We start from the raw sequence: 20,524 nt of genomic DNA, 5'->3' as shown, positions 1-20,524 counted from the left end.
CGCTTAGGTCATGATCTCGCGGTTCGTGGGTTCGAGCCCCGCGTCGGGCTCTGTGCTGACTGCCAGCTCAGAGCCTGGAGCCTGGTACAGAGTCTGTGTCTCCCTCTCTCTCTGACCCTCCCCTGCTCACGCTGTCTCTCTCTCTCTCCTAGAAATAAATAAAAATATTTTTTAAAAAGGGGGGGATATTTTTCATACACTCCTTGGAAACAGGCGATTACAACGGAGAGCGATGAAAAATTACACCAGAGGAAAGATATTTGTCCAAGGTCGTTGAGGGAAAAGGCAGTAGAGCTGGATTTCTTCCCAGATCTGACTCTGAGGCCAACTATGAGTCCGAGCAACCCCTTTGTGCTCATTGCTGTCCAGTGAAAAACCTCACCCAACATGCTAGTCCCTGTACACTATCGAAGACTCTTGTTGAGAAGGCTTCATTGGCCCGCTAGTAAAAAATATTATTAAGATAAAACATGCAGGGGGCGCCTGGATGGTTCAGTTGGTAGAGCATGGGACTCTTGATCTCGGGGTTGTAAGTTCGAGCCCCATGTTGGGTACAGAGATTACTTAAAAATAAAATCTAAAAAAAGTCTTAGGAAAATAAAAACAAGAAAAAGGCTTTTAAACAAAAAAGCATCGGTTCTCTGTCCCACCCTCCCGCCTAGTCGCACACTCCAAAGAGAACCTTTTCTTTTTATATAGTAGCAAAATAGACCTAAATAAAATGCACCAGTTTACCGTTTTGAAGTGGACACTCCAGTGGCATTAAGTACAATCACACTGTTGTGCGACCGTCCCCACCATCCATCTCCAGAACTTTTTTTTTTTTAATTTATGTTTTATTTATTTCTAGGAGAGAGAGAGACAGCGTGAGCAGGGGAGGGTCAGAGAGAGAGGGAGTCACAGACTGAAACAGGCTCCAGGCTCTGAGCTGGCAGTCAGCACAGAGCCCGACGCGGGGCTCGAACCCACGAACCGCGAGATCATGACCTAAGCGAAAGTCGGACGCTCAACCGACTAAGCCACCCAGGCGCCCCCATCTCCAGAACTTTTTCATCTTCCCAAACTAAAATTCTATACCCATTAAATGCTAATTCCTCACTCCTCCAACTACCATTCTACTTCCTGAGGAATTTGACTACCTGGGTAATGTCTGTCCTTTTTAAGTGTCTTTTTAAGTGTTCTTTTAAGTGTCTGTTCCTTTGTGTTTACTTATTTTACTCACAACAATATCCTCAAGTAGCACAGGTGAGAGTTTCCCTTCTTTATAAGCCTGAATAACCATCCATTGTATGGACATACCACAATACGGTTTACCCACTCAGTCATCTGCCAGTGGACATTTGGGTTGTTTCTGCCTTTTGGTGATTGTGAATAGTAACGCTGCTATGTGTGTACAAATGTCTGTTCCAGTTCCTACTTGCAATTCTTTGGGAGTACAAACCCAGAAGTGGAGTTACTAGATCATGGTGTGATTGTTTTTAACTTTTTGAGGAACCGCCATGCTGTTTTCCACGATGGCTTCCCCATTTTACGTTCCTACCGCACCGCACATGGCTTCCAATTTTTTCACCTCCTCACCAACACTTACCATTTTCTGTTTTATTTTATTTTATTTTTTTGTAATAGCCATCCTCATGGGTGGGGGGCAGTAGCTCGCCGTGATTTTGATTGGCATTCCCCCAAGGACTACTGATGTTGAACACCTTTATGTCTGTATTTTTGTACTGAGTATCGTTTTCATGTGCTTATTGGCCATTGTAGGTCCTTGGAGAAATGTCTGTTCAACTCTAAACTCTTTCAACCATTTGTGCTTTACCTTCTGTTATTTGCCTCTAAATATTATAGCTATTCAGCCATTTCTTGATTTTCTGGCTGATAGGTGAGGATTTGCACTGCTATGTCTCCTCCCCAAGTCATCCTCATATAGTTTTATTGTCATTTTCATACACAGACTGGTTGCCTGTGCAACTTCACTTTTTTTCTACTGTTTATTTTTTGAGAGAGACAGAGAGACAGAGCACAAGTGGGGGAGGGGCAGAGAGAGAAGGAGGCACAGAATCCGAAACAGGCTCCAGGCTCTGAACTGTCAGCACAGAGCCCGACGTGGGGCTCGAACTCACAGACTGCGAGATCATGACCTGAGCTGAAGTTGGCTGCCCAACCGACTGAGCCACCCAGATGCCACCCTCCCCGCCACCGTGCAACTTTAAATAACATACTCCTTTATTTCATGTTCCATCACCAATAGACACCGANCACAGAATCCGAAACAGGCTCCAGGCTCTGAACTGTCAGCACAGAGCCCGACGTGGGGCTCGAACTCACAGACTGCGAGATCATGACCTGAGCTGAAGTCGGCTGCCCAACCGACTGAGCCACCCAGATGCCACCCTCCCCGCCGCCGTGCAACTTTAAATAACATACTCCTTTATTTCATGTTCCATCACCAATAGACACCGATAGCTCTCTTGACCATGCAAGTTAGGGTAAGGGTTTTGCCCACACCCTCCATCTTCTACCTCTTCCCTCTCAACTTTGGTCATATGTGACAGACACAGATTTGTAGCATTTACTTTCTGTTCCCTAACTGGGATGAACTCTTCTGAACTTTATTCATAGGTTGATACTAAGAATTTTTTCAAAGATCAATGAATGGTGTTTACTTTTTTTTTTTTTTAATTTGAGAGAGAGATAGAGTGTGTGTGAGCGGGGGGAGAGAGAGAATCTTTTTTCTTTTTTAAGTTTATTTATTTGTTATTTTGAGAGAAAGAAAGAGAGCAAGGGAAGGGGCAGAGAGAGGATCCCAAGCAAGCTCCGTGCCGTTAGCACAGAGCTCGATGTGGGGCTTGAACTCACGGACTACAAGATCACGACCTGAGCAGAAATCAAGAGTCGGACGCTCAACCGACTGAGCCACCCGGGTGTGCCAATGACGTTTACATTTTGAGCCCGTTTTTGAAGCATGGAGGGAAGGACGTTGGCAAAGGGGAGGGACTAAGGGCTTTCTCAGGGTAGCCAGGGGCCTGAGCAAAACCACAGGCACCATAACCATCCAAGTCAGGTGTTGTCCTCAGCGGGCAGAAAGCCCCCTGGGAAGCTGTGGGGAACCGAATTGGTTGCAGGGATTGGATGGCAATGTGCCCTGCTCACCACTCTCTCAGAGAGACCCAAGAATTCTGGTCAACAGACTCAGGGGCTCCCTCATTGGCACTAGCATTTTCTTTCCTCCCAACTGTTCTCCCCTTTCATAGACCTGGTGCCTAGAACATCTCTCAAGGCTTTGCAGAGATGAAAAATAATTCATCCTCCTGAAAGAGATTTGCAACATTGAACCCAGAGGAAAGTCTCAGAGTGTAGACAACAGGAGGAAGGAGAGGATAGAGAGAGAAGCGAACAATCACTGAAAAAGGGTCAAATGCTAATTCTGTGCCGCCACACCCAACCCTTTCCCCAACCCTCTGCATGAGGCTGGTGTTATTATCTCCAGGGTTTTTTTAAGTTGAGAGAGAGAGAGAGAGAGAGAGAGAGAGGACAAGTGGGGGAAGGGCAGAGATAGGGAGAGAGAGAATCCCAGGCAGGCTCTGTGCTGTCAGCACAGAGCCCAATATGGGGCTCGAACTCATGAACCACGAGATCATGACCTGAGCTGAAGTTGGATGCTTAACCGACTGAGGCATTCAGGTGCCCCCTCCCCATTTTATTATAAATATATATATTTTTTTTTTTTTAGCATATATTTATTTTGAGAGAGAATGAACATACAAGAGCACAAGAAGGGGAGGACCAGAGAGAGAGGGAGAGAGAGAGAAAATCCTAAGCAGGCTCTGCACTGTCAGCACGGAGCCAGATGTGGGGCTCAACTGGGAGCCCAACTTGGGGCTCAAAGCGGAGCTCAACCTCACCACCCTGGGCTCATAGCCTGAGCCGAAATCAAGAATCAGACGTTTAACCGACTGAGCCATCCAGGCGCCCCTATGAGCTCCATTTTATTTATTTATTTATTTAAATATTTTTATTTATTTCTAGGAGAGAGAGAGAGAGAGACAGCGTGAGCAGGGGAGGGTCAGAGAGAGAGGGAGACACAGACTCTGAAATAGGCTCCAGGCTCTGAGCTGGCAGTCAGCACAGAGCCCGACGCGGGGCTCGAACCCACGAACCGCGAGATCATGACCTAAGCGAAAGTCGGACGCTTAACCGACTAAGCCACCCAGGCGCCCCAAATGAGCTCCATTTTAAAGATGACGACTTGAGGCTGGAGAGGTCCTTTTACTCGTCCAAAGCCACCAAGTGAGTACAGGCTGAGCATTGGCTTGCGCTCACTGGGCTCACCTTGACCTTGGGCAAGTAGCTGAACCTCCCTGGGGCTGGGTTTCTTTTTCTTATATTTTTGTAAAGATTTTATTTCTAAGCAATCTCTATACCCAATGTGGGGCTCCAACTTACAACTGCAAGATTCAAGAGTCACGTGCTCTATCAACTGAGCCAGCCGGGCGCCCCTCCGTTTCTTCATCCGTAAAACCAGAGACACATTCCAAGGCCTGCCCGTTCCTTGCAGGGTAATTGTGAAGGGAGAGAACGTCTTCTAAGAGTATGGCTTGAGGAAGATATCCTGAAATTGGTGGCTGTTATTCCATGGCACTCGTGTCCGGGAGGTCAGGAAAGCCTGCCAATGGAGGGCTGAGGCTGGAGCAAAGTTCAAGGAGGAACCCATTCTTCTCTTGCCCCAGAACTGACTCTCAAACTGGCAAGGAAACCAGAAAGACCTGTGAGATCCATAGGCATCCACCACCCCACAGGCCCGGGGGCCACCTGGCAAGTTCCTGGCAGAGCTGACAGCCTGGGCTTGGGCCATGTCTCTGGCCGCTCTGTCCCTGGGCCAGGCTGTCCCAGTCAACGAGTCAGTGACAATGGGAAGGTGTGTCCTTGCCAGCTCAGCTCATCATCATTTCTCTGCTCCCCGGTCTTCCTTCCAGCCCTGTCCCCTACATGCAGAAGTGTGGAGACCGTCCCCAGGGACCAAGGTTTCAAGAGGATCTGAGGTCACTGTCAGGATGATGACGGGATGCAGTGTAGATTCCTTCTCAGGACCTCAGTTGAGTCAAAGTCCCCAGATAAGGGCAAAGGTCTTCTCAGGCCAGGCTCCACCCCTACCTAACCTTTCTGCTTGGCCCAGATTTTCACTGATGTCTCTGGGGCAGGAGAGGGAAGGTCACCCTGCCAGGGCCTTTCCCCCATTGCTGTCCTCCTCCTCTGGAGAAAGGGTCAGGACAGCGTGGAACTGGCACGTGTGCACTCTCTGGGGCCCCAGCTGCCTTTCCCAGCCAGGACCAGAGGTGGAACAGGTGCATGGGCTGAGCCTCCGTACACAGCTGCTTTCCATTCTCGCCTCCGACAGGGTACGGAATGGTGCCCTGGGCCCGAGCTACCAGGCTTCAAGGTGCACTGACGCCACTGTACAAGGTGCACTGAGAGCAGGGGTGGGGGGTGGGGGTGGGGGTTGAGGCAGAGGCAGAGGCCCAGCGTGGGAGGCTGCCCATGGGAAAAGCGGGTACCAACTGGTGTCTCTTCTGAAGCTGACTTCTGGCCTCCACCTGGAATCGACCTGGATGGCTTGCCCTCGGCACCCACCCTTTGTCCGGGCCACCTCCCCACACCCCGCGGGCCCTCTGCTCCAGCTGGCACGCCTCGGGGCACTTCTCGTCGTCGTCGCTGGCGGGCTCGCAACACGGAGGCAACACGGAGACGAGCTGGCAGCATAGACCCGCGCTCTAAACGGAGAGGTGGCGGGAGGGGTGAAGGGGAGGGGGGGAGTAATGGACGCGTCTGGGCCTCGCTCCCCGGCCCACACTCACGCCCCGCGCGCTCCCCCCCTGCAAAATCGACAAGCTCTTGAGCCCCCACACTCAGGCCCCCTGGTGGTCGCGAGCCGTAGCCTGGGGGGGGCCTTGGGACCCGCAAGGGAAACCCGAGCACGTCTTCGAGGTGGGAGGGGAGGGCCGCGGGTCCGAGGGGAAGGTGGCCCCGCGAGGAGCGGCTTCCTCCACGCCTCGCCCCGCCCCCCCGGCCCGGCGGGGCCGAGTCCTCCGCACCCCATAGGCAGAGGCAGCCCTGCCCGCCTCCCCGCCCGCTCCGCGCTCGCCCCGCCTCGGCTCACTTTAAAAGTTTCCTGGGGCCGAGACGCGGGGCATAGAGAGCCATGGCCATCTACTTCTGGATGCTGCGCTTCGGAAGGCTGTGCGCCGCGAGCCCCGGGGTGCTGGGGCCCCGGGCCGTCGTCGCCCGGGGTTGGCAGGAAGCGAGATTGCAGGGCGTCCGCCCCCTCAGGTACTCGGCCCCGGGAGAGAAGGGAGCGGCAGGGGCCCCTGGGAGTGGGGGGGGGGGGAGGATTGGGGGCCCCTGCAGAGCTTTTCGGGGGGGGGCGATCCCACTCCGGCTGGCAGGCCCACGGGTGCCGCGCCCCCGGATGGCACACGCTGGGGGAGCAGGTACCCCGCACTCAGCGCCTAGGCAACAGGAAATGCTGGCCTGGCCGGAGCAGCCCCGCGGCTGGTGGCTGGCAGCGACACCGCACTGACTCCTAGCTCTGGTCCAGGACTCTAGGTTCTTTCCATTCATGAGCACAGAGGGCCAGGAGTGTGGGCCTTTGGCGATCGAGCCAGAGAAGGAGGGCCAGGGGCAAGAACACCTCTCTGAGCTGGACCCCCTTCAGGGATCAACTTGGGGATCTGTGGCTGGTCCTTGCCGGGCCGCTATGCCCAGCAGTCTCCCCTCCCCTCATTAGGGGCTGACAAACACTGCTTTTGCACCTTACCGCCTTCTGGGCCTATCTGCTCATGTCCTAGGTGCAAGAGTGCGACGTGGGCTGGCGGCTTCCCATTCCTGGCCCCTTTGCTGCCTCTATAGCGGTGTAGTAAGTGGTGCTGTCTTCCTGTAAGATTGCTGCTTGCTTAAGGAGAGCTGGGCTCCAACTGATGTTATCAGTGGTAGTTATCTTCAGCACCCAGAAGGGGGAGGCCTNGGTGGGGGGGGAGAGTGGGGGGTGGGAAGAGGGAGAACAATGGGACTTCTCCTCTGAGAGAAGGGTTTGGTTAAACAAATTTGGATTGGGGCGGAGGGGATTGGAAGGAGATGCAAATTCCTTTCTTGGCTAAAGCTTCAAGATCAAAACATTTTGAACTTGCTGGTTCCGATAACTAGAAAGCACGTGGTGCCCTAAGATTGGGCTATGCTTGGTTTTCTGGGAACACCCGGTGGCTCCAGGCTGCTCAGTAGATGGGATTGTGATGAAGACTGGGTTTTCTCCCCGTCCCTCCCTAGGCAAGTTCTGTCATCGCTACCGCTGGCCTCCAAGCCCCAAGCCCCACCTCTGGGTTCCTCCGCGTCCTGTTAGAATGTGAGGACCCTAAAGAAAGCTTCTCCCCCCACCAAAAAAAAAACTGTACATGTTTCACAATGCTAAATCAGGCCGATTCCTCACATTTGATGTTTTTATGTGTAAACAAAGCAAGACGCGTACCTCGTCCAGGCCTAAACAATATCAGGGTAGGTGTACCAGGCCTCAGAGAAATTCCAGCTCTGCACCAGGAGATCCATTTGTCCGGAGAGAGAAGGTTTCCTGAGCGCTGGACCTAATTCCTTCCCATCCCTTTCCACTCCCTTGTTTTCTATGGACTATGACAATTTGGCTCGAGGTCACTCCCACTTTCCCCTTCAGAAACCCTCAAGAGTCTCAAGCATCCACTAGATATTGCTGAGCACATGCATCATGTCAAGCACCTGGTGGGTGCTGTGGGTACAGAAGCCGAAAACCCCAGGCCCCCAGGAATTTGCAGTTTATTGGGGAAAAGCTAAGTCAGGAGTTCATTACTCAATGCTCTGGCGTAATGGTATGTAGGAAGCTCCCGGCACTCTGTTCTCTGCTTTTCCTAGTTACACACAGAACTTGCTTTTCTGCTGCCCAACCGCCCCCTGCCCCAGGCCTGTTACGTATCAGATTCCCAGTTTTGGCTCTCAGGAAAGAGCAATAACTTTGAAGCCATCCTGTTTCCTCCACCTACTCACTGCCTGACCTTGAGTGCATTATCTAACCTCTGAGCCTGTTGAGTTTGTCATTAATGCTACCTACTTGCTGGATGGACAAAGTCTTGCTCCTCTCAGCCTTCCCTTTGGGGCTGGGCCGGTCCCTGAGACCTTCAAATCGTGTCTGGGTAGGAATTCCAACCGATTTAAAAGTAGCGGAGAGGGGCGCCTGGATGGCTTAGTCGGTTAAGCGTCCGACTTTCGCTTAGGTCATGATCTCACGGTTCGTGGGTTCGAGCCCCGCGTCGGGCTCTGTGCTGACTGCCAGCTCAGAGCCTGGAGCCTATTTCAGAGTCTGTGTCTCCCTCTCTCTCTGACCCTCCCCTGCTCGCGCTGTCTCTCTCTCTCTCTGAGAAATAAATAAAACATTAAAAAAATTTTTTAAAGTAGCGGAGAATCCCCTTTTCAGTGACCTCTTTCTTGCACCTGGTTCTTCCTTCTGGCTGGTTGCCAAGGTGGTAGTCTCTGCCCAGCCACGATCCAGCCCTTGGATCTGCCAGGCACTCCCCTGCCCTTCAAAAATCGGTGTTGTTCAGAGCCTTTTCTCCCAGAAGCAAAGAGGAAGCTGTCTATTGCTCTCCAGATCTCCCCATCGCTTCCCGGCCTTTTGGCTAAGATCAAGTGCAGATCTCCTCGACCACCAGCTCCTCCTCCTTGCCCACACATCCTTCCCCCAAGGGAAATGGATGGGGCTAGTCTGGGGCTTCAGGGAGCCTGGGAGGGAAGATTCTGTGATGAACCTGAGATGAGCAGGTTTTCTCCAGACGGACCTCTAAAGCCTGGGAGCACTCAGAGCTGAGAAAGACGGAAGGAACATTGGCTCACGCCTTTCAGAATTGGGAATGATGTTCAGAGGTGGAGCCCTGGTGACTTGATGCTGATAGTAGGACAGAGGGAGAAGTGAGCTTCCTGGACTACCGTCTAGGGGGATGGCTGTAATCGGGTGGGACCAGTAACAGCAACTACAAAATGCTGACCCTGTATGAGGGGATCGTAGTAAGCCAGGAAGTGTTTTGGTGGGAAACCATAATGGCTGAAAAAATTAGGCTCTTCCCATAGTTCCCCAAAGATGATTAACGAGTGATCTGGTAATGATTTCCTTACGCATTACACATTACCAGTCTAAATGTAACAGTAGAAAATAAACAGTGAATGGTGCACATCAGCTTTGGTTACCCTTTTCTGCCTGGCACCCAGTAGATGTGCAATCTGCTACGGAAGCTGCAGAGCAGAGACAGTATACAGATGAATGAACTTGTTTTCACTGAGTTCTTTGCCTAAAGGGATCTATGGGGGAAGACCATAGATCCCCCTGATTCAAGGCAGAAAGGGTGCTGTTCCTTGGAAGAAGCAATCAAAGCAGGAAACAATCTGATTGGTGGGAATGGACCGAGGAAGCCTTGCTGGCAGGGCTGGAGTTTGAAGAAGTATGAAGCCTATATACTTGCATGAAATCTTGCCTGTGTTTGAACCCTTTGAATCCTGGGTACGAAGCCCTCCTAACATTCCCCACATTTCTACAGGCAGAAACTTTGAAGCCAAGCAGATCCGGGTTCAAATGAACCATTTTAGCTGGTACCTTTGGGACTAAGTTGAACTTGACCTTATCATATGTAAATAATGTTGTTTGAGAGCTAAAATAAGGTCACGTTAAGAAAATTCTTGGGGCCTCTGGGTGGCTCAGTCGGCTGAGCGTCTGACTCTTGATTTCGGCTCAGGTCATGATCTTGTGGTTCATAGGTTGAGCCCCGAGTTGAGCTCTGCGCTGTGAGGAGCCTGCTTGGGATTCTCTCTCCCCTCTCTCTCTGCCCCTCCCCTGCTCACTCTCTTCCTTTCTCTCAAAATAAATTTAAAAACTTAAAAAAAAAAAAAAAAGGAAAATTCTTAACTCACGGCCTGATGCTAAAGAGACCTTCAACCCATTGCACTGATGAGCTATTACACAAGGAGCCCTTGGTAACAATGGGCTTGTGCATTCCTATAATGACCTCAAGGCCCACAGTTCCACAGTTTAGTAACCTTGTCTGGAATGTAAGAGGGAGACAGTTCCGATAGGGCAACTGCCTAAACCAAGCTGGACTGCTCGGGGTATATAACAGGCCTGTGCTCACACTTTTTTTTTTTTTTTTNTCTTCCTTTTTTTTTTTTTTTTTTTTTGCGAGGGGGAGGGGGAGGGGAGGTGATCCTGTGTTGTCCAAACCAAAGTACAGGATGTAATTTCGTCTCTTGAGTAGGCCTTGCTAGGGGAGTGTCCTAATAAATGACAGGTACCAATAACCCCGCCAGGTGCCTCTCCCTCCAGAAATAAACAAGTCGTGTTTCCAGCTGACAAACCCTGTTCTGTGGACCTTGTTGTCATGTACGCATGTTTCTTGGTCTGGGAGTCTGATGACGGGAAAGTAGGTGCCATCCCTACCACTTCCAACTCAGGATGGTGTTAGGCAAGCCACTCCGGCTCTCTGCACCTTGTTTGTTAAATAGACCATTTGGACAAGAAACATTCTACGTTTCTGGAGACATTCTGTGATCCCTAGAGAGGCTCGGCTTTGCACTGAGTCCCCAGTCCTCCAAGTGAACAGCAAACATTGTGGGTTTTCTCTCTAGATAACTAAGGTCCTAAGTGAACCTCCTATTTACCTCGGCAGTCCCATCAAGGAGCAAGTGATCCCATCAGCCCCCACCCCTGGCCCCCGTGTGGTTTCCACAGAGGCTCTGTACAAGGGACCCAAGAGAAGACTTGCAGTGTGAATGCCCCACAACCCCAAGTGTTTCAGGCTTTCAGAAGCATCTTCTTGAGTTTGCGAGAGTCAAATGATAACTTCCTGCCTACTTTTTCTATATACGCGTGAACACACTACCCCAGTGGTTTTACTCAAGATGCTAAAAAGGGAAGCTTCCACCGATATAGGGTATCTTGCTCACATCTTTATTGTGGCTCATGCTACACTGGAGTTCCTTGTCGTCTGTGTCCTTCATAAGTTGTAGACCCCATCCGGAAGGTTATATTGGGTGGTGGGAAGACCATGAAGCTTTATGGTATGATTACAGTGCACAAACCTTAAGTGTACAGTTTGATGCATTTTAACAAATGTATATACTCAACCCCCCAAGATATAGGACTTGCCCATCACTCTGCCTCAATAGTGCTCTTCAACAGATACATCATGTGAGCCACAGGTGTAATTTTAAGTTTTCTAGTAGCCGTATTAACAAGGCAATGAGAAATAGGTGACATTAATTTTAATGATGTATTTTCTGTAACTTAGTATATTCAAAATGTCATTTCAGCAGGTAACCAACCTTTTAAACATTTCTCATAAAATGTTTTACTTTTTTTTAAAATAAAGTTTTCAAATCTGATGTGTATTTTTTTTAAATTTTTAATGTTTATTTTTGAGAGAGAGAGAGAGAGACAGAGCAGGGGAGGGGCAGAGAGAGAGGGAGACACAGAATCTGAAGCAGGCTCCAGGCTCTGAGCTGTCAGCACAGAGCCAGACGTGGGGCTTGAACCCACGAACCTGGCCACCAGACGTTTAACTGACCAAGCCACCCGGACACCCTTCAAATTTGCTGTGTATTTAGAACACCTTCATTCAATAGCCACATTTCAAATGTTCCATGTCCACACGCGACTAGCAATTACTGTGTAGACAGCACTGCTCTAGAACTTTCTCCCTGCACATTTCCAATATATCTCCTTCCCTAACCAGAGGCTACCACTGGTTCTGATTTCTAGTCTCCATAGGTTAATTTTGCCTATTTTTGAACCTTAGAGTACATGCTCTTGTGTCTTCCTTCTTTTGCTTAAAAACCAAGGGGTGCTTTGGGGAGGAGAGACCTGTTAACCTTGACAAAAAATCATGAAAATGTGTGTATTATGCATTAAACAGTTTAGCTTTCCTTGATAACGGGAGAGGACATGATCTCATCTGCCCTATATTTTACCTTGCGGGTGTGACAACAGAAAGGGAAACCAATGTGTCAAGGGGCCATCCCAGCAGAGAGTGGTGGGGACAGTGTGACTTCTGGGACCACTGAACTGGGTAGCCTGGTTATACCTTGTGGTCCCCAATATTATATAATCTAAGTTAACCTTTTTGTTGAGATAATTATACATTCACATGCAGTTGTAAGAAATAGTGCAAACGCACCCCATACACCCTTTATCCGGTTTCCCCCAATGGTAACCTTTTGCAGAACTTAGTACAGTATCACAACCAGGATACTGACATCGATATAGTCAAGATACAGAACATTTTCATCCCTACAAGGATTTTTCATAGCTGCCCCCAATTCTCTCCCACTTCCAGCTGCTGCTTACCCTCTAGCAATCTGGTATTGGTTCTCCATTACATGATTGTGTAATTTCAAGGTATTATGTAGATAGAGTCCACACAGTGTGCTACCTTTTGGGATTGATTTTTTTTCACTCTACCTAATGCTCCGGAGATTCACCCAGGTTTCTTTGTGTATCAATAGTTCCTTTCTTTTTATTGCTAAAGAATTGTCCTTAAGGGGCACCCGGGTGGCTCAGTCAGTTGAGCATCTGACTTTGGCTCAGGTCATGATCCCACAGGTTCGTGAGTTTGAGTCCCACATCGGGCTCTCTGCTGTCGGCACAGAGCCTGCTTCAGGTCCTCTGTCTCCCTCTCTCTTTGCACCTTCCCCACTTGCACGCATGCATGGTCTCTCTCTCTCTTCAAATAAAATAAAACATTGAAAAAGAAGAGGATTCCTTGACATGGATGTTAGAGTTGGCTTACCCATTCATCCTCGGAAGACATTTGGGTTGTTTCCAGTTTTTTTCAAATAAGGCCACTACAAGCATTTGTGTACAGATTTTTGTGTGAATGTAAACCTTCATTTCGCTGGGAGTAGAATTCTTTATCTGGGATAATCGCCTCTAATGTGTAATTGCTGGCTCAGGTGGTAGTTGCATATTTAGTTTTAAGGAAACTGCCTGTTTTCCAGGATGACCATACCATGTCATGATGCCACCAACCATGTGTGAGTGATCGGCATCCTCGCCAGCGTTTGCTGTCGTCACTATTTTTTTTATTTTTGCCATTCTGATACGTATGTCACGATATTACAGTTGTAATAGGAATTTCTCTAATGGCCAGTGATGTTGAATGTCTTTCAAGGTGCTTTATTTGCCATCTGTATGTCCTCTTCGGTGAAATGTCTCTTTATGTCTTTTGCCATTTTGTAGCTGGAAATTATTTTTTCAACTGTTGAGCTTTTGGTGTTCTTTATGTATTCTAGATACTTGTTCTTTGTCAGATATGTGGTTTGCAAATATTTTCTCCCACTCTGTAGCTCATCTTGTTAATCTTTTTTTTTTTTTGATGTTTATTTATTTTGAGAGAGAGAGAGATTGAGAGAGTGCATGAGAGGGCCAGAGAGAGAGAGAGAGAGAGAGAGAGAGAGAATCCCTAGCAGGCTTGCACTGACAGTGGAGAGCATAATGTGGAGCTCACTCACGAACCATGAGATCATGACCTGTACCAAAATCAAGAGTCAGATGCTGACTGAGCTACCCAGGTGCTGCTCATCTTTTCATCTTCTTAACCAGGTTCTATGCAGAGCACAAACATTTAATTTTGATGGGGCCCGTTATCAATTTTATGGATTATGCTTGTGATGCCAAGTTTATGAACTTTTTGCCTAATCCTAGATCCTGAAGACTTCTTCCCATGTTTTTTTAGTTTTATGCTTTACAGGTAACACTGATCTATTTCAAGGTTTGTGTTTTTTTCTAGGAGACTTGAATAAAAATCCCTTTATTTATTTTATTTATTTTTGCTGAGAATTTTTTTTTTAATATCAGTCATTCTGTGCCATCAATTAAGAAAATGACCATTCAGGGGCGCCTGGGTGGCTCAGTCGGTTAGGCGTCCAACTTCAGCTCAGGTCATGATCTCACTGTGTGGGTTGGAGCCCCGCGTTGCACTCTGTGCTGACAGCTTGGAGCCTGGAGCCTGCTTCGGATAGGCTTTGTGTGTGTCTCTCTCTCTATTTGCCCCTCCCCTATTATGCTCTGTCTCTCTCTCTCTCAAAAATAAGTGAACATTACCAAATTTTTTTTAAAAAAGAAAATGACCATTCAGTAGTGCTCTTGTTTGGAATTATTTGTCACAACAGCACTGTTTTTTTTCTTTCTTTCTTTAAAAAAAAATTTTTTTTACATTTATTTATTTATTTTTGAGAGATAGAGTGAGACAGTGTGATTGGGAAGGGGCAGAGAAAGAAGGAGACACAGAATCTGAAGCAGGCTTCAGGCTCTGAACAGGCATCCAGCACAGAGCCTGACACAGGGCTCGAACCCACAAACCGTGAGAGCATAACCTAAGCCAAAGTCAGACACTTAACAGACTGAGCCACCCAGGCACCCCTTTTCTTTCCTTTTTAAAATACAATTTTTTTTAATGTTTATTTATTTTTGAAGGAGAGAGAAACAGAGTATGAGCTCGTAAGGGGCTAAGAGAGAGTGAGACACAGAATCCAAAGCAGGCTCCAGGCTCTGAGCTGTCAGCACATTGCCCGACATGGGGCTCGAACTCACCAACTGTGAGATCATGACCCGAGCTGAAAGTCAGACACTTAACCGAATGCCCCAGCACTGTCCTTTTCTTAAACAAAGCTGTATGTGGTCACTGGTATAAATGTGTCACCCATCTATGCAGATACATAGAAATTAGAACTTTATTTCAGGATAAAATAGCTATTACAGGTTCAAGGGTGTCCCCTCCTGCCCAGGCATCTGCCATTTCTACTCCCATATCAAGTGCCACTCCCAGGTCAGCTGGCAGCCTGGTGTCTTTGTACAACTTAGGGAGAGGAGAGAACATGGCCCCATGGTGTGGGGTCAGTGTGGGATCCGGGGGCATGATGGTCTTGGGGTGATGTGCAAGGGGGACAGAAGAGGAGAATCTGCCTCCTCTCTGCCACGAGCTAGGAGGCACTGCACTTTTAGCTACAACCATGTCTCATACAAGGGTGAGTGTGTTGCCTGAGGTCTGAGGCTTGCCCTTGAGTACAGCGTGTGAACTTCATGGACAGACTGGGGCTCTTTCTCATCGCATAAATGTTGGTCTTGTCCTGGCCCTTCACATGACAGGCCACTCTGTCCATGGTCTCACTCCGTCCATTTCGGCAAGTTGCTTCATCTTTTGAATGTTTTGGGTGCTCCTCCTTGGGAGTTTATCCACCTCTTGTATTCTTCTTCTTAAGTAGTTCATAGAGAAAACAAACTGGCCACGATCACATGCTAAAATAACAAACACCTCAGGCAGAGAAGGACAAATATCATATGTTTGCACGTATAGGAGGATTAGGAGGAACTTGACGGAGGACCAAGGGGGAGAAGAAGGGCGGAAATGGTGGGGGAAAGGGAGAGAGGCAAACCATGAGAGACTCTTGAATGCTGACAAAAACTGAGGACTGATGGATGTGGGGGGGAGGGGGGGATGGGCATGGAGGAGGGCACTTGTGGGGATGAGCACTGAGTGTTATGTGGAAACTAATTTGACAATAAACTATTTGTAAAAAAAAAAATAATAATAACAAACACCTATGTACCTACCACTCCAAATGAACATATCACCACACTTGGTATGGAAATTTATAAATAAAAAGAAGTCAAACATTATGGATCAAGTTCAAGTCCATTTTATAGCCGTCCTCCGACCCATCCGTCACTGAGAGCCACAAATTTAATGCATGTCATGTCAGAATGTGTTTTTTGCTTTTAATATGTCTCTGAATCCATAGACAGTATATCGTATCCCTTGGAAAGCACTTCGAATCGTGTCAAGCAAGGAATCAGTGCTTTCAGTTCTCCTATTTTTTGGTTTCATAAACAGTACTTAGGCTTTTATAATTTCAGCATGAGCTGTACCAGAGTGCCATTCCTTTATTCTCTCAACAGTAGGTTTCTAAGGTGTATTTACACAGACACTATAGATCTCGATTATTCTTTTTCCACTTTCTAACTGTGTCTCTGACAGTGCAATTGCTATATTAAAGGGTGAACGCTTCCAGCTTTTCTGGAAATTGCCCTGGCGAGGCTTTGCCGCCGCGACCGCCAGAAGAAACCCCGAGTCCCGTGTGCACACCCCCTTGCAAACGCTTAGCGTCGCCTAACAGACATTGAAATGTTTGCCCCTCCGGAAAGGACCCGAGCCTATCTCGCTGTGGTCCGAATGGCCATTTCCTTGATTAGCAGAGAGATTGGGCTCTTTTGAAATGTCTTCTGTGAATCTCTATTCATAATCTTTGCCCATTTATTACGTTGGATTACTTGTCCTTATTGATGCACGAGTTTTAAATACAAGCTAAATACGAACCTTGGTCTCTTACGTATCAGATGAAATTTGTAAACCCAGGCAGTTTCCTGGCTTTTAGCTTTGTTGATGATTTATGTTTTTCTTAGGGCCCAGGGACCAGCCGGCCTGGCATCAAATGCCTGTGGCGGGGGAAGGGCAGAGGCCAGTCCATGACTTGGAACCAAAACAGGCCATTGCTTTCAATTTCGTTTCTAAAGCCTTCTGGCTGGTGGCTGGCGTGGCGCCTTGCCCCGGAGGCAGTGGCCTGCGTCAGCATGGGGTGTATTCCTGTAGTTCCCTCGAGCCCTCACATCTAACCACCCTCCCTGCCTGGTGGCTTCTGAAAGGATTAAGAGCTTTGTCCTGTGTCATTCAGCCCCCAGCAAGGGCAGGATCCACCTGCAAGTCCCTGGCCCCCTTCCCAAGCACCTCTTCCCAGCAGATAACATGCAGCAAGAGGCAAAAGAGTTTTGAATCCAAGCAGACACTACAGACCTGTTTTCCCAGGTGTCGTGATGGTCCCCGCCTCCCTGGACACCCCCGGGCCCTGGTCTGCCCCTGTCAGGACTGTGTGATGCTTCGCGCCCATTGTGGCCTCTAGCTCGGACTTTAGTTGCTAGCCTTGTAATGTCCAGAATGCCACGGGAACCCCCCCCCCCCCCCCCAGCCAGCCTCTGTTTTCTGTCTGAGTTGTGCTGGAAGGCCAGGTTGGACAGGTTGGACTGGACAGGGCCACCCCTGGAGCATGAGGCTTTCCATCTTGGGGTAATCGGGGAACTGGCTAGGCAGTTATGGGGCAAAGCCACTGTGGTTGGGGCCAGGAGAGGTGAGTTGAAACGCGAGAATGGGAGTGTGAAATCAGAGGCAGTGAAGGTAAATCAGTTTCCGCAAGTAAATCACGGAAAAGGACCAGTGTGTGCTGAAGGCCTGGGAGGTAGGGGGCCGAGTGGAGATACTTCTCAATGAGCCAGTGGCACTCACAGGGCCCCATCAGCCTCAGGTTTGCTGCTCCCTGAGGAGGCTGTGGATGGGCTGCAGTTTAAAGAGCAATACACGCAGGTAGGGGCCATAGTTGCCCCTCTGCAGATTTGGAGCCATAAGAAAATCAACCTCTTTATGGGGCGCCTGGGTGGCTTAGTCGGTTAAGCGTCCGACTTTCGCTTAGGTCATGATCTCGCGGTNCCAAAAAAAAAAAAAAAAATTAAAAAAAAAAAAAAAAAAAAAAAAAAAAAAAAAAAAGAAAATCAACCTCTTTCTTGTTCATTAATAAAAAAGAATAATCCTTGTTATTGATGGTCCAAGACTTATGTTCATCTAACACACATGTGGAAGCCCACTTTTAGCCATAAGGTTCTACAGAGATTCACTTTGTATTGTATGGAGGACTTGGAAGTCCTGGGTTTGAATCCCAGCTTGGTTACTCATTGCGTTTCTTTGGGCTTCATTCTCATGTGAAAGTGGGGATGTATCTTGGTCAGGGAGTGGTTAAGAAGATCACAAAGGATCAGGGGCACCTGGGTGGCTCAGTCGGTTGAGCATCCATCCGACTTCGGCTCAGGTCATGATCTCACTGTTTCCGAGTTCGAGCCCCACGTCGGGCTCTGTGCTGACAGCTTGGGGCCTGGAGCCTGCTTCAGATTCTGTGTCTCCCTCTCTGTCTCTGCCCCTCCCCCATTCATGCTCTGTCTCTCTTTCTCAAAAATAAATAAACATTAAAAAATTTTAAAAAAAGATCATAGGAGAGCAAGCATATGGAGTATTTAGGAGAGAATCGGCATGAGGGCACATCAGTAAACGTCAGTTCTCATTATTCTGAAATGTGCTTTTTCACCTAAAATGTATTAGACATTTTCCATATCATTCAATACAGAGGGTCTTTATTTTTTTTTAATGGCATAGGTTTCCATTATACAGGTGCCCTATAATATACTGATCTAACCCCTTACTTATAGAAATAAAGTGTTTTTCTCAATTCTTTGCTAAGCAGCAATTAATCATACCTTTAGGTATTTGCTAGGTTTTTTGTTGTTGTTGTTGCTTGTTTTTTAGGATAGATCCCTAAAAGTAGAATGGCTGGCCAGAGGGTATGCATATTCAGATGTTAACAGATATTATGAAATCAGAAGGGATACAGATTTTGGGGGTTCTGAAGTTGATACAACCTTGGGCGCTGTCTTTATAAAAACATGCAAAATTATAAAAACCAAATGTAATGCAAATTGAATATTAACGTAAGAAAGGAATTTGCTACATGGGAATTGCTGGATGTATGAGGATTCAGGTCCTTTTCTTATGAGATTTCTTACGCTGTTTGCCAGAGATGCTGATATATAAATGCTTCTTTTTTTTTTTTAGTTTATTTATTTATTGGGGGGGGAGCGGGGGAGGGGCAGAGAGAGAGGGAGACAGAATCCCAAGCAGGCTCCACCCTGTCAGCACAAAACCCATCATGGGACTCGATCTCACCAACCATGAGATCATGACCTGAACCAGAATCAAAAGTCAGGCACTTAACCAGCGGAGCCACCCAAGCACGCCAACATATAAATATCTTAATTTGCAATCAGCCTCCCTCTTTAATTTCCAGGAAGTTCTGGCTCTAGGAGGCTGGGAGGCAGGGGTCCTGGGGCATAAGCCACATTATTGCTGCTGTCCTTACTTCTCTGTCAAAGTCTTGTACCAATCGACACGTTGGTCCATTTCTTCACATCCTTGCCAACAATCTGTACTATCAGTCGTTCTTGTTTTTATGCTGAGATTAAGAGTCATGTTACTAATCTTCTCTAATTGGGGAGCTTTATTTAGGCAATATTGAGGGCGTGCTATAATCCAGGGGCTCTCTGTCGAGTTCTCCTCCTCCTTACCCTGGGATAAGCTCACATACTGACCGCATGAAGCCGGGATACCGCAAACTGGGTATCCAGGGATACCCTGAGCTCCCATTTAGCTGCAGGGAGCTCTCCTTTAGCTGGGAATGCTTTCCAGCATTGCCTGTGGGCACTCTTTGACAAGAATACCTTGCGTGGAATTTTGAAATCAGACTTCAATGCCTCTAGAAAGACCACAATCATTGGTTTGGGCAGCGGATTGCTGATTTGTTATATTTCCCCCTGTAATGGCTTTTCATTTATCACAGAATCAGACAGACTGAATTACTTTCAGTATATATATATATATATATAATTTTTGGAATAGCAGCTTTTTGGGCCCGGTGGTATAATGATCTAGATGGATGACCGAAAGGACTGAATTTGAAATACCAGATGCTAAAGTGTCAGAGAGTATGTCTCTTCCTCCACACCTGTCATTGCAAATACATGCACGTGGCGTACCACACCACACCACACACCACACACACACACCACCTCACAATTTTTGCCACCACTTGAAAATAAGTTGCAGACGCTGTAATATCAGTATGTTCCGCCTTTGCTGATCTCCTGGGAAACAAATGCCTCCCGGTTGTTTTGCCCAGACTTGTGATGTGGACAGCTTTCCTTATGCGTACCCGCCATTTGTCGTCCTTCTTGCTGGAGTCTGTGGCCCGTTGTGTTTCGTGTGTCAACACCACTTGGTCTGTTTTTTGTGGAAAGCTCTTTGCGAGCGAATGATGAGGCCATTTTCATCCACTTTTCCTGCAGCATCTGGACCAGGTGCTTAAGCTCTCCCTCGGAGCTTCTCCATTTGTATGACAAGGACCCAAGCACTTGGGATGATTTCCCCNNNCACGGGGGGATGCTCAACATTCTCTTCCTGCCTTCGGGTCGCCCCCCCTGCGGGAGATTTACCCACCTCCGCCCTTCCCCATGGACAGCACCCACCTCTTCCGTGAATCAGAACCCTCACACTCCCGCCTTGTCATTAAAGTCTTCTCCATAAGTTCCTGGAACTGACATTATAAAAGCAGATGGTGATCCCGTGGTTCTGACTTCCGGCTGGAGCACAATTCCCGTTGGGGGCTGCCTCTTGGACCACAGCTTCGCATGCAGTGAGCCACGTTCTGAGCCACAAGCAGTGTGTCCCGAGCTGCTCTGTGCGTCCATGCATGACACGGGGCGGTTGGTGCAGTAGCCCCCAGGGTACCAAGAATTGCCCAGAGGACACAGCTTTACCATCTC

At 48.2% G+C, this 20,524-nt stretch overlaps 1 protein-coding gene across 1 annotated transcript in view; it reads left to right on the top strand.

The window, feature by feature from the left end:
* Nucleotides 1-6,151: 6,151 nt before the first annotated feature.
* The window catches only part of ACSF2 (acyl-CoA synthetase family member 2), a 33,240-nt gene continuing 18,867 nt past the window's right edge, over nt 6,152-20,524 (top strand). The window contains exon 1 of the mRNA XM_077776859.1: nt 6,152-6,324. Coding sequence (XP_077632985.1) covers nt 6,197-6,324 — 128 coding nt within the window. The 5' untranslated portion in view covers nt 6,152-6,196. The remainder of the gene's footprint in view (nt 6,325-20,524) is intronic.

This window comes from Crocuta crocuta, unplaced genomic scaffold (assembly GCF_008692635.1).
Source record: "Crocuta crocuta isolate KB4526 unplaced genomic scaffold, BGI_CrCroc_1.0 scaffold352, whole genome shotgun sequence".
Classification (NCBI taxonomy): Eukaryota; Metazoa; Chordata; class Mammalia; order Carnivora; family Hyaenidae; genus Crocuta; species Crocuta crocuta.
Note: the sequence above shows the minus strand (reverse complement) of the source record. Positions and strands in the feature narration are given on the sequence as shown.